This window comes from Chlorocebus sabaeus, chromosome 8 (genome assembly GCF_047675955.1).
Source record: "Chlorocebus sabaeus isolate Y175 chromosome 8, mChlSab1.0.hap1, whole genome shotgun sequence".
Taxonomy (NCBI): Eukaryota; Metazoa; Chordata; class Mammalia; order Primates; family Cercopithecidae; genus Chlorocebus; species Chlorocebus sabaeus.
The window spans coordinates 101,681,099-101,696,062 of NC_132911.1; the positions used below are offsets into that span (position 1 = coordinate 101,681,099).

At 45.4% G+C, this 14,964-nt stretch overlaps 1 protein-coding gene across 4 annotated transcripts in view; it reads left to right on the forward strand.

Moving 5' to 3' along the window:
* The window catches only part of MATN2 (matrilin 2), a 168,349-nt gene that overhangs the window by 53,384 nt on the left and 100,001 nt on the right, over positions 1 to 14,964 (forward strand). For all 4 annotated transcript variants that reach the window (XM_073018239.1, XM_073018238.1, XM_008001170.3 and 1 more), the window contains exon 3: positions 9,156 to 9,725. In XM_073018239.1, the coding sequence (XP_072874340.1) occupies positions 9,156 to 9,725 (570 nt within the window). The remainder of the gene's footprint in view (positions 1 to 9,155; positions 9,726 to 14,964) is intronic.

Genomic DNA, 14,964 nt, shown 5'->3' on the forward strand with positions numbered 1-14,964 from the left:
TCTTTGCTCTCAGTCCATCTGTCTCTCTGTCTCTCTTTGACAAGCTCATGTAGTTCAAGTCTCATAAATCAAATGCTTATAGCCGGGGTTCCCAAGCCCCAGGCTGTGGACCGATATCAGTCTGTGGCCTGTTAGGAACCAGGCTGCACAGCAGGAAGTGAACGGCAGGCGATCATTGCCACCTGAGCTCCACCTCCTGTGAGATCAGTGGCGACATTCCATTCTCCTACGAGCGCAAACCCTATTGTGAACTGTGCATGTGAGGAATCTAGGTTGCGCACTCCTTATGAGAATCTAAATAATGCCTGATGATCTGAGGTGAAACAGTCCCCCTCTTCCCCACTCTGTCCCTGGAAAATTTGTCTTCCATGAAACCAGTCCCTGGTACCAAAAAAGGTTGCGGACTGCTGGCTTATTGGATGTAATTTCCTTGTATTCTGATGTGCTAGTTTTATATTCTTATGGTGGAGGATCCATACCACTTTCAGGGTTTGATGAGAATATCTCTTCCAATCTTTCTATTTGTTTTGCTCTGACCCCATGCCCACCTGTCAGCCCTCCGTCATGAATGTGGTTTTACCTGGAATCTCATGTGCCGACCCTTCACATGGCCAGCCTTGTCTGCCTGCCCTTATTTCTCACTGAAAAAGAATGTTAGCCCTTATAGTCAGACAGTGTCTCATATGATTAGCTAGTTTACTTCTATTCATCTTTTCAGACCTGAGTAAAATTGAGTATTTCAATCTTTGTTGCAGAGCACCAGGCTCTAAGACCAGGTTGGTAGAAGGATTCTATTTCATGTGCCAGTTCTGACAGATTGTTTACTGGTACTTGAAGTGCCACGTTGAAAGGATCCAGACTGAGGGGGACAGGGCCAGAATTGATTAACAATATCTGCCAGGGACTGAAGAAAAAGGCATTGCTAAGCTTGCCTTAGAGCCTGAAATAGTCAAACATTCCCTCTCCTTCTCTACCAAGAGACAGTCAACCACTCCCTCACTGTCCTTCTCTCTCAGCTTGTATCACTAGAGACCTCCTTCCAGACTGGCTTGATATGTTTATACTTATCAACAACAGCACACTGTATCTTTTTGGTCTGCCTGCTTCATGTATCCCATTATTATTTGTGTCCCTTTCACAGTCAGAAGTCTTTTCCTTCCTTTGTATCCCCAGGGCCTGACATACAATAGGTATGTTGAATGACTGGCTCTACGTAACAGTTCTACCTAATTGTTCTGCATACAGGGAATCTGTCTTGTTAGGGTCAGTCATTTGCCTCGCTGAGATCCATACTACAGAGTTCCCTGGATCCTCTTGATCTGTGCCATCTAGGAATAAAACATACATTTTGCACGCCCCCTTTTTTTTTCTTCCTTAAACTCCTGCTGGCTCATTATGATCATGGCTTGCTGTCTCTCTCTCTCTGTTCTTCTCTCATCATAAAACAGCTTTTTCTCCCCAGTGTCCCTTTGAAACTCTTGGTGAGCTAGTTTTTTCTCTGTCCCTTTAGGAAATTTTAATCATGTTTTTAATCATGCTTCATAGTGTTTTGGGTCACCCTTAGGTAATTTTTAAAATCCTCTGGTTATTCCTAGTTCAAAGAACAGTTTTAGCTCTTGGCTTACTGCTGCTCTGTCCAGCATTACCCTTGTCATAATTGTTGGTGATTTCAATATCCACATGAATCATGAATCATCCTTTAATAGCTTTGAGATTATTTTCTCCAATATTCTGGTCTTCCACTAGATCTCAACCACTCACTTCTCTCTCTCTCTCTCTTTTTTTTTCGAGATGGAGCCTCGCTTTGTTGTCCAGATTGGAGTGTAGTGGCACAATCTCAGCTCACTGCTACATCTAGCCTCCCGGGTTCAAGGGAGTCTCCTGCCTCAGCCTCCCAAGTAGCTGGGATAACAGGTGCCCACCACCACGCCTGGCTAATATTTGTATTTTTAGTAGAGATGGTGTTTCACCATATTGGCCAGGCTGATCTCGAACTCCTAACCTCAAGTGATCCACCCATCTTGGCCTCCCAAAGTGCTGGGATTACAGGCATAAGCTACTGTTCCCAGCTAGATTTCAGCCACATTCTTATCTTGACCGTGTAATTACAGTAACTTTAATCCCGCCATAATCTCAGTTTAAACCTATCTTCCCAGCTTACCCCTACTAGTATTCCAGCTCCAACAATTCTGTGACCTTATCTGGACTTTCAGTTAATTGATCCTGCTATTTTTTCACTGTCTTTCACCTCGATTCCTCTATTTCCTGCTTCCCCAGCTTTAATTCCATAGGGAATCACTGTCAACTACCTTTGCCCCTTTCCTGATTCATCATTCTCGTTTGGCTACATGATAACCCTGGTTACATTCAACTTTTGCCAGCCTTCCCCCATATCTATGTAGCTGAATGTGGCTGCAGCAAAACATGCAACCACGTGGACTGGTCTCATGTGAATTTCATAACTGCAGCCTTCACGTAGGCCTTTAATGCGGCCTGGAAATCATACTCTAGTTCCCTAATCCCTTCACTCTTCCACTGTCCTAGAAACTGTTACAGTTTTTTTCACTTGTATTATTACATCTTTCATGGTTCTCTTGTTAAGTGCCCACAAACCATCTGCTCGTGGGAACTTTGCTGGGAATTGATATGGAACATCACATTTTCTGAAATCAATTTTCCTGGGTATTTGACTATTGTGCAGACTATAGTCCTTCTATTCCCCACAGCCCTTCAAAGATTGGTGACCTCTCTCTGTCCATCACACCTGTCCCATCCTTCATTCTCCCCCTGACCCTTGCTCCTACTGAGCTCTCCATAAGCGCTTGTCAAGGAGTGAGAATGGGAACCACCCGTGGCTTGATTTGCTGGGCTGCTGCTATCCAGGGAGGCAAGCATCTGTTTTCATCATATTATTAATTTTTTTTTTTTTTAAGCACTTGGCAGGAGGTAGGCAAGTTTGGGCCATTGCTCTCAGGCCCTGAGTCCAGGCAAGGAAAGAACTGACCCCAGAGAGCCAGTGCAGCCCTGGTGCATCTTGCATATTCTGGAAATGGCAGATCTAAAAGGACAAAATCCTTTCATATTCATCATGAGTATAGCTTGGTGGTTAAGAGTGCAGACTACGGAACCATCACGATGGGTTCAGATCCCAGCTCCTCTCCTTCCTAGTGATAAAAGAAAAAATTCAACCAAATTAAATTTAAAGGAGTTTAATTGAGCAATGAACAGTTTGTGAATTGGGCAGCACCCAGAATCATAGCAGATTCACAGAGACTCCAGTACAGCCACGTGGTGGAAGATTTATAGACAAAAAAAGGGAAATGACGTACAGAAATCAAAAGTGAGGCATGCAACGGGTGGATTGGCTACAGGCTGGCGTTTTTCTTATTTGAACACAGTTTGAACACTCAGCAGTATATGAATGGTTGAAATACGGCCGCTGGGATTGGCCAAGACTCAGCTATTGTTACAGATGCATACTCCTAAGTTAGGTTTTCAATCTTGTCTGCTTACTAATCTTGGTTGCAGTTTTTCCACAAAGACTGAAATATAGAAGCATGGAGTCATTCTCAGGCCATATTTGGTTCACTTTTACACTAGGTAGGAGAACTCAAGCAAGTTATCTCACCTCTCTAGACTCACTGTGCCCATCTATTAAAGAACAGTAACAACACCTACTTTCTAAGGTGTGTGTGAAGAGTAAACAAGCCAACACCTGTAAAGCATTCAGAACAAGGCCTGGCGCTAATTAAGTGCTCAATAAATATTAGCTATAAATTATGATTATTTGCTCTTTTGAGTCTCACAACAGTATTGTAAGGTATTATTATCCCTATCTTGCAGAGGAAGAGACTGAGGGTCACACAGGTTAAGGAGAGGCTCAAGATCATTTGGACAGAAAGTGGCAGAGGTTGGGCTTGCATGGGATCATAGGACTCTAATACTGTTTCACTTAGGATTTCAGAGCCCCCTTGATCTCCAGATGAAATGATTTTACCCTTGTCATGGAGATTTATACTCATTCCTTCTCCAAATGTGTCCTAACTTCCCCAGGCAGATGGCACCAAATATTTACAGTATGATTACACGGCCTTGATTGAATTTAGCCAGAACGGGAGAGAGGCTGATTAGTGACAAGGCTGCAATCTTAAGAGGAGGAAATAGTTCTGAGGTTGCACATTGTCATTCTGCTGGAGTAGGAATGTTGCTTAAAATTGTCCTGGCTCAGTTCCCTTTCTCTAGAAGGGTAAAAGACACTCATTTGCCCAATACATGGACTTTGGAGTCAAGCTGACAGTACTGGAAGAGCTGTTAACAGAGTCCAGATCATCACTTTATGGTTAGAGGGAGGACGTTTTATTACGGGCCCACAAACCATCTTCCAACTGTGGCTGAAAACCCTGTCATGAGAGGCCAGAAGGAAGATCATTTTATGTTCTTCTCCCAGGCCAAGGAGACAGGATGTCCTTCATCAGAACCAATTGTCAGCATAAGAAGAACACACACCAAGGAAATCCATTTCCTGGAAACATCTCTCAACAGTTCCCATGTGGAGAATATGTGAGGCTTTTCACAGCAAATGTTTTAGAGTGTTCCCAGGTATCTGCAAAGCTCCTATTATAATAGCTGGCTGTATTGATAATTTCCTAAGGGTGCCTGCCATGAGACAATGGAAAGGGCATCAGGTCTGACCATAGTGAGCCATGAGGGCCTTGCAGAGATAGAGTCAACCCTCTGGGCCTCAGTTTTCTTTTCTATAAAGTGAGTGACTTGGACTCTGTTGGGACCCCTCCACCTCTAAGAGTCTACTAGTCTGTGATTCCATGAATCAAACTTCAGAAGTGGTTATGCTCCCTCATAAAATGGCAAAGATTTGGGTCCTAGAATCTCTGACTCCATTAGCAGGACCACACCTCCTCTAGAACTTTTTGGCTTCGTGTTTGTCATCATCTTTTTGAACTAACTGCTCTGATTCAATCTCTTTCACCTGACGACTTGCTTCCACCAGAATTCCATTTAATTCCACAGATGTTGAATGAAGACTTTCTGTGTTTCCAACTGCATGCCTACAAAGATAAATGAGACTGGTTTCCTAACCTTGGGGAAGTCCCAGTGAGATAACAAGGTCAAGACTTTATAGAACTTCTTTTCTCCAGAGAGCTCTCTATTTCTTTGACTTCTGTGTGTCCCTAGACCAGTAACATTGACTTCACCAGGGAACTTGTTAGAAATGGAAACCTGCGGAATCAGAAGCTCTGGGGTTGTGGTGCACTGGTCTTGTTTTTTTGTTTTTTGTTTTGTTTGTTTTTGTTGTTGTTGTTGTTGTTGTTTTGTTGTTGTTTTTGAGATGGAGTTCCACTCTTGTTGCCCAGGCTGGAGCGCAATGGCACGATCTTGGCTCATAGCAACCTCTGCCTTCCAGGTTCAAGCGATTCTCCTGTCTCAGCCTCCTGAATAGCTGGGATTACAGGCATGCACCACCACAACGAGCTAATTTTGTATTATTATTAGTAGTATTTTTAGTAGAGATGGGGTTTCTCCTTGTTGGTCAGGCTGGTCTTGAACTCCCGACCTCAGGTGATCCGCCTGCCTCGGCCTCCCAAAGTGCTGGGATTACAGGCATGAGCCGCTGTGCACTTGGCCTGGTCTTAGTTTTTAAGAAGTCCTCTAGAGAATTGAGATGCATATTTGAGTTTGAGAACCATTGAACTAGCCCTTTCAGGGACAAGCTATGAGACTGTGGTTCTGAGCCCTCAGGGACCCAAGGAGACATTTTGAAGAAAATTCAGTTACTTGGGCTGCCAGGACTTGGTGTTTTCAACTCAGAATTAGAGCTTTCTTGGAACCTCCAACAACATTTTGAACCTTTGTGGTGTTTTTGTAAATGTGCAGGTGTTGTGGAAACTACCCATTTGTTTTGTAGGGAAAGAATCCAATTTAGCACACAATTCTCCATGGAACTTGCAGGCTTCCCTTTAAATTGATTGTGATGCTTGGATAGATACTGACACCATGACTATAATAAAGGCCCAATCCAAGGAGGATCCGCTACTTCCAAAGATCTCCAAAGGAACAGAGTTCTCAGAGTGCAAGTCTTGTGTGAATTTCCCTCCCTTCAAAGGTGCCTTGATTAATATCCTTCTCCATGGCAGGGTCTAAGCCTGGCCCCTCTTTTCAGCAGATAAAGATTATTGGGTCACATTCTCCCTGCAGTAAGTTCAGACATTAAGGGTGGGGCAGGTGTGGCTCTTGGAGAGGGGTCTGCCTGGGTCTTGGGAATGCTCTCCCTTGTCCTCCTTCCCGGGATCTGCAGATCCATCATCCACTGCCCCAACCCAGGGCTATATATAGGCTAAACCATAGGAGCCTTCATGAAAATGAGACACCCCCGCCTTTTTTTTTTTCTTTTTTCTGAGACGGAGTCTTGCGCTGTCACCCAGGCTGGAGTGCAGTGGCACCATCTCAGCTCACTGCAACCTCCACCTCCTGGATTCAAGCGATTCTCCTGCCTCAGCCTCCCAAGTAGCTGGGACTACAGGCACGTGCCACCATGCCTGCCTAATTTTTTGTATTTTTAGTAGAGATAGGGCTTCACAATGTTAGCCAAGATGGTCTCGATCTCCTGACTTCATGATCCACCCACCTTGGCCTCCCAAAGTGCTGGGATTACAGGCGTGAGCCACTGCACCTGGCTGAAAAGCACCCTGTTAAGGTGCCTCTTAGGATGAACTCAGCCCCTGGGACTCAGGGCTTGGCTGGATTTCAGTTCCTCTCACCTCCTTGAGCAGGTGCCTGTGTGCAGCACCAACCACACAGCCATAGCTGTAACCCTGCCCCTACCCAGCCTAGGGCTGGACACGAGTGAGGGCTGATGGAGGGGTGGGTAGGGGAGAAGCTATACATGCAGCCAGCACATGTCAGGAGTTCCCACATACTGGATCCTTCGTCACATCATTTCCTTAAATTCTTACAGCTGCCCAACGAGGTGGATAGTGGTTGCACCTCTGTATGTTTTTTTCTTTTTCTAAATTATGAAAGATTTCAAACCCTCAGCACTCCCATGTTCTCATCTATGCAGTGGGGATGAGGCTTCTTGCTCCTTTCTCAAAAACTTGTTCTGAAAATCAAATGACACCACAGTGACAAAGTGCTCTGGAAAAAAGATGTTAAAACATCCTGCAAATGTTAGGTTTCATATAGATCTTATCGCTGAGACCTCAAAGGGTCAGTTTCTGGGTCCTCTGTTTTGAGACACTCACCCTGGACTCACCCAGCCCCCAGGGTTATGCGTGGGTATGGCAAAAGGTTGGTTTCTTGCCAAGCTACTGGTGTTTGGGGGGTGCCTCCTCTCCTAAAATCATTAGACTTGTAAGGCAGCAAGGATGAGGTGTGTGTGCAGGCACTCAGGGACGAGTCACAGTCTGGCAAGCTGGCCTGGACAGGATGACCTCACAGGCCTTTCCCACTTCTCATTTTTATGACTAGCTTCACTGTTCCATTTTGGCTTTCTCTCTCTTTCTTGCAGCTGTGGTGATTAGGATTTAGGGCAAGCATTTGGGATCCCTTTTCTAATCCCTGTCAAATCCTGATTCAGCTGTAAAGTCCGGGAAGGGAGGAGAGAACGGGGGAGGAGGGACCCACCCTGGTGAAAGGCAGTAGCTCAGAATATCCGAGAAACTCCAACAGGAATGTCCAGCCTCCACCCACTGAGGCTGGAGGCCTCTCATCTCATCCAATATCATCCTAATGCTAGAAACACAAAAGGGATGAGTTTGTCTATGGACTCAAACCCTCTACAGCCTTCTTGCTTAGATGCTTAAGGCATAAATATGGTAGTCATGGTGGTAAGGGAAAGACTTAACATTTGCCTTTTTCCAATTTAACTGTGTCCTTTGTTGAAATATTTCTTAGATCCCCTTTTCTCCGTTTCCACTACTGTCCTGGGATTAGATCTGAGTCCCCCTCTCAATGAGATTAGTCCAGAAATTGTGTAGACCATCCATCTTGTAAACCACTGCCAGACTCTGTTGACTTTTCATTATCTAACTTCCCTATGGGAGAGGTGAGTTACATAATATGATGCTAAGATGCCCCTCACTGGTGGCATCATGTACATATTTCTCAGTCTGAAAGGAAAGGTCTTTTTAAACTGGCTTCAGACCATCTCTCCAACTAATTCCTGCCTGAAACTCCTAGTATTCCCTCTACTACAAGGTCTCATTGCTTATTCTGTTACCCACCACACTCATTCTATCCTGGGCTTTGGTTCATGTGATCCGCTCCATGTGCACCTTCTCTCTAATCACTGTGCACCTGTAAGGTCAGCTAATGTCCCATCTCCTTGACCCCAGCCCATTCATATCCCTATTCTCTTAGCAGCTATTGTCGGGACCACACAGTTTTCATGACAGTTACTCTTTCATGGCTTTATTAGTTAAGTCTCCCCAGGTAGACTGGAAGCTCCTTAACTTTGGACCCTGTCCTAAGCTTCTGTTATATTCTCTGCAGTGCCCAGCCAAGTTTATGTGTCATGCGGTAAAGAATAAAATAATTTTGACCCTGATGAGGTATTTGGTTACATAAAAACTGCATTGGCGACTTTCTGGAAACTAACATGTTGATTTATCTTGCAAAAAGGATTGCTATCTGATTATAGCCAGTAGTCATGATCTTCCAGCCATGCACAAATATAACCTTATACTTCCATGAGTGGGGAGGAAAATTGATGAAGACTGGAGGTTTCAAAGGTGATCATCAGCCCCAGGATTTCCAACAATAGCTGGTCTGCACTGGGTCCTTAACTGTCTTTTAATGTTTTTATATTTCTATTTATATATATTTTTAATGCAATCTTGCTCTTGTCGCCTAGGCTGGAGTTCAGTGGCGCTATCTCAGCTCACTGCAACCTCTGCTTCCCGGGTTCAAGCGATTCTCCTGCCTCAGCCTCTCGAGTAGTTGGGAATGCAGGTGCCCACCACCACACCAGGCTAATTTTTGTGTTTTTAGTAGAGACAGGGTTTTACAGTGTTGACCCGGCTGGTCTTGAACTCCTGACCTCAGGTGATCCACCCGCCTCCCAAAGTATTGGGATTACAGGTGTGAGCCACCACGCCTGGCCTCTCTTCTAATGTATTTGACCTCTCCTCTTTCCCCAGAGAGCTCCTGTGAGAACAAGCGGGCAGACCTGGTTTTCATCATTGACAGCTCCCGCAGTGTCAACACCCATGACTATGCAAAGGTCAAGGAGTTCCTCATGGACATCTTGCAATTCTTGGACATTGGTCCTGACGTCACCCGAGTGGGCCTGCTCCAATATGGCAGCACTGTCAAGAATGAGTTCTCCCTCAAGACCTTCAAGAGGAAGTCCGAGGTGGAGCGTGCTGTCAAGAGGATGCGGCATCTGTCCACGGGCACCATGACAGGGCTGGCCATCCAGTATGCTCTGAACATCGCATTCTCAGAAGCAGAGGGGGCCCGGCCCCTGAGGGAGAATGTGCCACGGGTCATAATGATTGTGACGGATGGGAGACCTCAGGACTCCGTGGCCGAGGTGGCTGCTAAGGCACGGGACACGGGCATCCTAATCTTTGCCATTGGTGTGGGCCAGGTAGACTTCAACACCTTGAAGGCCATTGGGAGTGAGCCCCATGAGGACCATGTCTTCCTGGTGGCCAATTTCAGCCAGATTGAGACGCTGACCTCCGTGTTCCAGAGGAAGTTGTGCAGTAAGTCCTGCTCCTCTGTCACTCTTCTAGAGAAACCATTAGAATTCATTCATTCATCTTCAGGTGTTCATTCTCTGTTACCATGTCCCAGATACTGCGCTGGCAATGGGTTTTCAACAAAGGCCAAGATAAACACAATGTGCTCCAGGGGCTTACACTTTGACCAAGGAGACACTGTTTTTCTTTCTCCTTTTGAGACGGAGTCTTGTTCTGTCCCCCAGGCTGGAGTGCAGTGGTGTGATTGATCTCAGCTTACTACAAGTTCCGCCTCCCGGGTTCACGGCATTCTCCTGCCTCAGCCTCCCGAGTAGCTGGGACTACAGGTACCCACCACCATGCCCAGCTAATTTTTTGTATTTTTAGTAGAGATGGGGTTTCACCGTGTTAGCCAGGATGGTCTCGATCTCCTGACCTTGTGATCCACCCGCCTCAGCCTCCCAGATTGCTGGGATTACAGCGTGAGCTGCCGCGCCCGGCTGCAGACACATATTTTTATTTATTTATCTTTCAGAGACAGGGTCTTGCTCTGTCACCCGGGCTGTAGTGCAGTGGCATGATCAAAGCTCACTGTAACCTCGAACTCCGGGGCTTAGGTGATCCTCTTGCCTTAGCCTCACAAGTAGCTGGGACTACAGGTGTGCACCACCATGCTGGCTTATTTTTTAATTATTTGTAGAGACAAGGTTTTGCCATGTTGCCCAGGCTGTTCTGAAACTCCTGGCCTCAAGTGATCCTCCTGCCTCAACCTCCCAAAGTGCTGGGATTATAGGCATGAGCACTGAGCTGAGACAGACATTAAATATATAATTATACAAATAAGTAACTATAGTTGTCACAGTGTAATGGAGGAAGAATTCAGGACACGATGGAGTGTGCAACCCCGGGACCTGACCTAGGCCTGGGTGCTCAGGGAGATTGCCCTGGGGAAGGGACACATAAGTCCAAGCCACAGAATGAGGAAGAGTAGATAGACAAAGTTTTTGTTCAGCACATGGAGCTGCCCTGGAATTCCCTAAGTTGGAATTCATGAGTTGGAGTAGGGATAGGAATGGAAAGGCAGAAAAAGTAACATAATCTCTCCTTGGATGGTGTGGAATACCATGGCATTTTTGCCCCATGGTGGTGCTGGCAGAGGATGTTTTCTCAGCTGACAAAGAGGTCCAACGTATACAGAGGACCAAGGTGTGGTCCTGGCAGCTCCCTGCCTGTTAAGATTGTTGGGGCCACTCCTCACCTGCCAACTCTTTCTGCAGGAAGATGCTTCTCGGAGCTGCATTCTTCTGTGTTGGAAGCTTTTTTCCCTCTTTTGCTTTCTAACCCTCTTTCCATAGGTCTTCTCTCTCCCTTCCTTCCCGCGCACTTTCCAGTATCTCTACCCCTGCTCCTGCCCCCCTCTTCTCAGCAGGTCAGCCTGCATTCTCCGCAGTCTCCTGCCTCTGCGGCTGCCTTTTTGTTTCTTCCTCCTCCAGGAGGGCAGGGGGCCAGCGGCCCAATGTCCCACCCTGACTTATCCATTCCCAGTGGTCCCTGTCCCCTCCAGCTACCATGAATCTTTGATGGGGAAATAAAAGGAAATAATCTATTTTTAAATGTCTATTTGTAAATGATCTATGTGTAAATATCTATTTGTAAAATGTAAAATATCTTTTCCTAGAGCAGGGTGGAGAATGAGCTTTAGAGCCAGACTCCGCACCCACTCCCCAGGAGGGGGTTCTCAGAATGTGACATATTCTAGACCCCTAAGATACTGGCCCCAGGGAAAAAAAGGTATGCTTTTGATGTGTATTAAACAAAATCCCCTGCTGAGAACTAACCTCAACAAGTGCAGAGATCTCATTTGTTCTTGACTCCAGAATCAAAAGATTTATTTAAGCAATCAATGCCATGAAGAAGAAAGAACCTTTTTCCTTGCAATGCCACTTGGCAAGTGTTCAGAAGCCATTTCCCTGGCACTGCAGAGGTCGTGTTGTGGTGTGTGCCGTGGCCCAAGTCAGCTGGAACACTTTAATCAGCAGGACACACTGCAAGCATTTCCAAGGTTTATGACTTTAAATGACTTCTGCAGAATTTATGTTTCCCCTTTCCTGAAAATATTAAAAGGGAAATTGGTTCTATAACCATTTTGACAGTTTATTCATTTGTGTTGGAAAATGTTAATAGAGGGGTTCTTTTTATAATCATTCTGGATTTATCAGAAAATGGAAAGATAACATGATGAGGCTGAGGAGCTACACAGTGGGACTGAGCACCCCCCTCCGCTCCCATGGTGTCGAATAGGATATACCAATGTGGACTTGTCCATGGAAAAACCATCTCTGTGTGCTTTATGGCAAGGCAGCAAAATGAAAAGGCAGTTTGGACTTTTCCTCCCTTCATCTTCTTTGTTATAATCTGGAAGCTCTAAGAAAACATCAATGTTATCCCATTTGTTCCTGTGGCCTGAGAAATGAATCCCCTGTGAGGACCCCCATCCACTCTGCAGGAGACACGGCTGCTGTCTCTCCCTGCACTGCACTGCCAGGCTTTGCTCAGCAGACTCAGCAGCAGTCTTGAAAGGCTGAAGAGGCCCCAGGGCCTCTTTATCAACTGCACAGTAAAGACTGCAGTAACTAACATTTATAAAGCACTTTCCCGGATGTTATCGCAGAAAGCCCCGGGAGGCAGTAGCACACTCCTGCCACTCTCTTTTTACAGGTTAAGGAAGTTGCTAAGTGAATCACCTGAAAAACAAATAGCCAAGATATAGTTGGATGCTCATTCCAAATCTCTTGCTCATTTCACTCCTCTTCATGTTGGGAATTATAAATTCCTCTTTTAAGGTAAACTATTTTCTGATGGCCACCTCCACGGTCCAGCCTGGCCAGGTAAACCTACCTTGCAGTTGGCATTCACCTGAAATAGGTGAAACTCTGAAGGGAGCCTTCGTAGGAGGAAGAGGAGCTGACTCTAGCTGTACAATCTTGAGCAAATGTTTGTGCTCTCTGAGCCTCAGTTGCCTCAACTGTAAAATGGGATTTTATATGCAGAAAGTAGATGAGTGAACAGGTGTTGTAATGGTAAAGCCCTATTCAGTGTGCACTGTGTTATGTATTATTACAATCAAATACACTGAGGACCAATGGGCTAGGCAGATGGCCTCAGTTTTGATCTGCACTCAGATGATTAGACAACAATGGTGAGCATTTTCCAAGTTGCAGATGACATCTCTGAGGTTTCAGAAGTTTCATTTGTTCCTTAAACATTCATTGAACTTGTAAACCAAAAAGTATCTGAGACAAGTCCCAATCAATTTAAAAGTTTATTTTGCCAAGGTTAAGGACATGCCTGGAAAAAATGAACACAAAATCACAGGAACAATCTGTGGTCTGTGCCTTTTTCCAAAGATGATTTTGAGGGCTTCAGTATTTAAAAGGGAGAGAGGGAGGGCATGCTCACATTACTGAATCCACATGTTGCAAGAGAAAAGGAGCAGGTAGGGGAATAGTCAATTATATATTCCTCTAGCGCTCAGTAAATCAACACTTTACATAAGATAAGGTGAACATAGAGTAGCTACTTATGGAGATATTTAACCTTTTATCTGTAGCGATCTGCTTAGGAACAAAAGCAAAGGCAGTTTCTTGCATTACTCAGCTTTTAGCTTAATTTTTTTCCTTTGGCATAGTGAATTGGGATCCTGAGATTTTATTTTCCTTTCACAAACTATACCCCAATAATAGCTAGTCTTGTCCTGTGCTAGGTACTTTTAAATACAGTATTCCATTTAATACTTAAAATAGCCCTTTGAGGCAGGTACTATCATTATCTTTTTTTTCTTTCTAAGAGATAGGGTCTCACTATGTTGTCCAGGCTGGCCTCGAACTCCTGGGCTCAAGCAACAGCCTCCCAAGTAGCTGGGACTACGTGTCACTATACGTGGCTCTATTATCCCTATTTTACAGAACTGGAAATTGTCAGGGTCTGCCTGGGGGCTCTAGGAGAGCTTTAAAGACAAGGTGATACTAATCATTACTAACATTTCTTGATATTAATGTATGCATGTGTTGTTTCAGGCTATTAGCATATGTTAACTCACTTTATTCACACAACAAACCTGTCAAGTAGATGCTCTTTTAGTTCCCATTTTATGGAAGAGGAAATTGAGAACCAGAGAGGTTAAATAACTTGTCCAAGATCACACACCTGTAAGTGCTGGAGCTTGTTTTTTGTTTTTGCTTATTTGTTTGTTTTGTTTTGTTTTTTGAGATAGGGTCTCACTCTGTCACCCAGGCTAGAGTGTAGTGGCATGATCATAGCTCACTACCACCTCAAAGTTCCATCCCAGCTTGGACTACAGGTGTATGCCACCATAAATGAATAATTTTTATTTAAATCTTTTTTTTTTTTTTTTTTTTTAAGAGAAAGAAACAGTGTCTTACTATGTTACCCAGGCTGGTCTTGAACTCCTGGGCTCAAACAACCCTCCTGCCTCTGCCTCCCGAAGTGCTGGGACTACAGACATGAGCCACTGTGCCTGGCCTGTAAGTGGTAGAGTTGAGACGTGAGCCCAGGCATTCTGCAGGCAGAACTGAAAATCAATGCTGCATCTGCAGATTGGGACAGGCGGTGTCTGGGTGTGATCAAGGCAGGACCTTTATCATACAGTGAGGAATTGATTAGACTCTGGAGTCAGACCTCGCTGGGTGAGAGTCCTGGCTTTGTCTCTCTGGCTGTCTGGCTGTGAACCTGAGCACAGTGGAGGCTTTATACCTGCAGCCAGGGACTTCCCATACCAGCCACAGCAAGGGGAATCCTGAGGTTGCATTCTCAGGCCACCCCTGAGACCACCAGGGAGAGGCCAGGTGCCCTGTGAATTGAGGTCTGTCTACGCGATGACCAAAACCCACACATCCTGGAGTCTGCCATTTTTGCCACCCAGTAAGAGAAAACACTGAATCTAGGGGCTGCAAACGCTGTCCCAAGTGTTCTGGTGATTCTTGCCACCTGGGCAGGACTGCTTTTAATTTTCTAGATGCTGACTTTATCAGCCTCGTCTGGTATTTTGGAGCAGGGAACCAGGCTGTTCCTACCCTAATAGCCCCACCCCACCCAGGCCAGGCACAATTTAAGGCCCTAATAGTATTCCTAGGACACACCCTTCATGAACTGGCCTGGGCAAAGTCTACAGTGATTGTACCCCTTTGAGGCCCTGTTGTGAAGTGGGGAGGCTGGACTGACTTCACAAACGTTGAGTCTACTG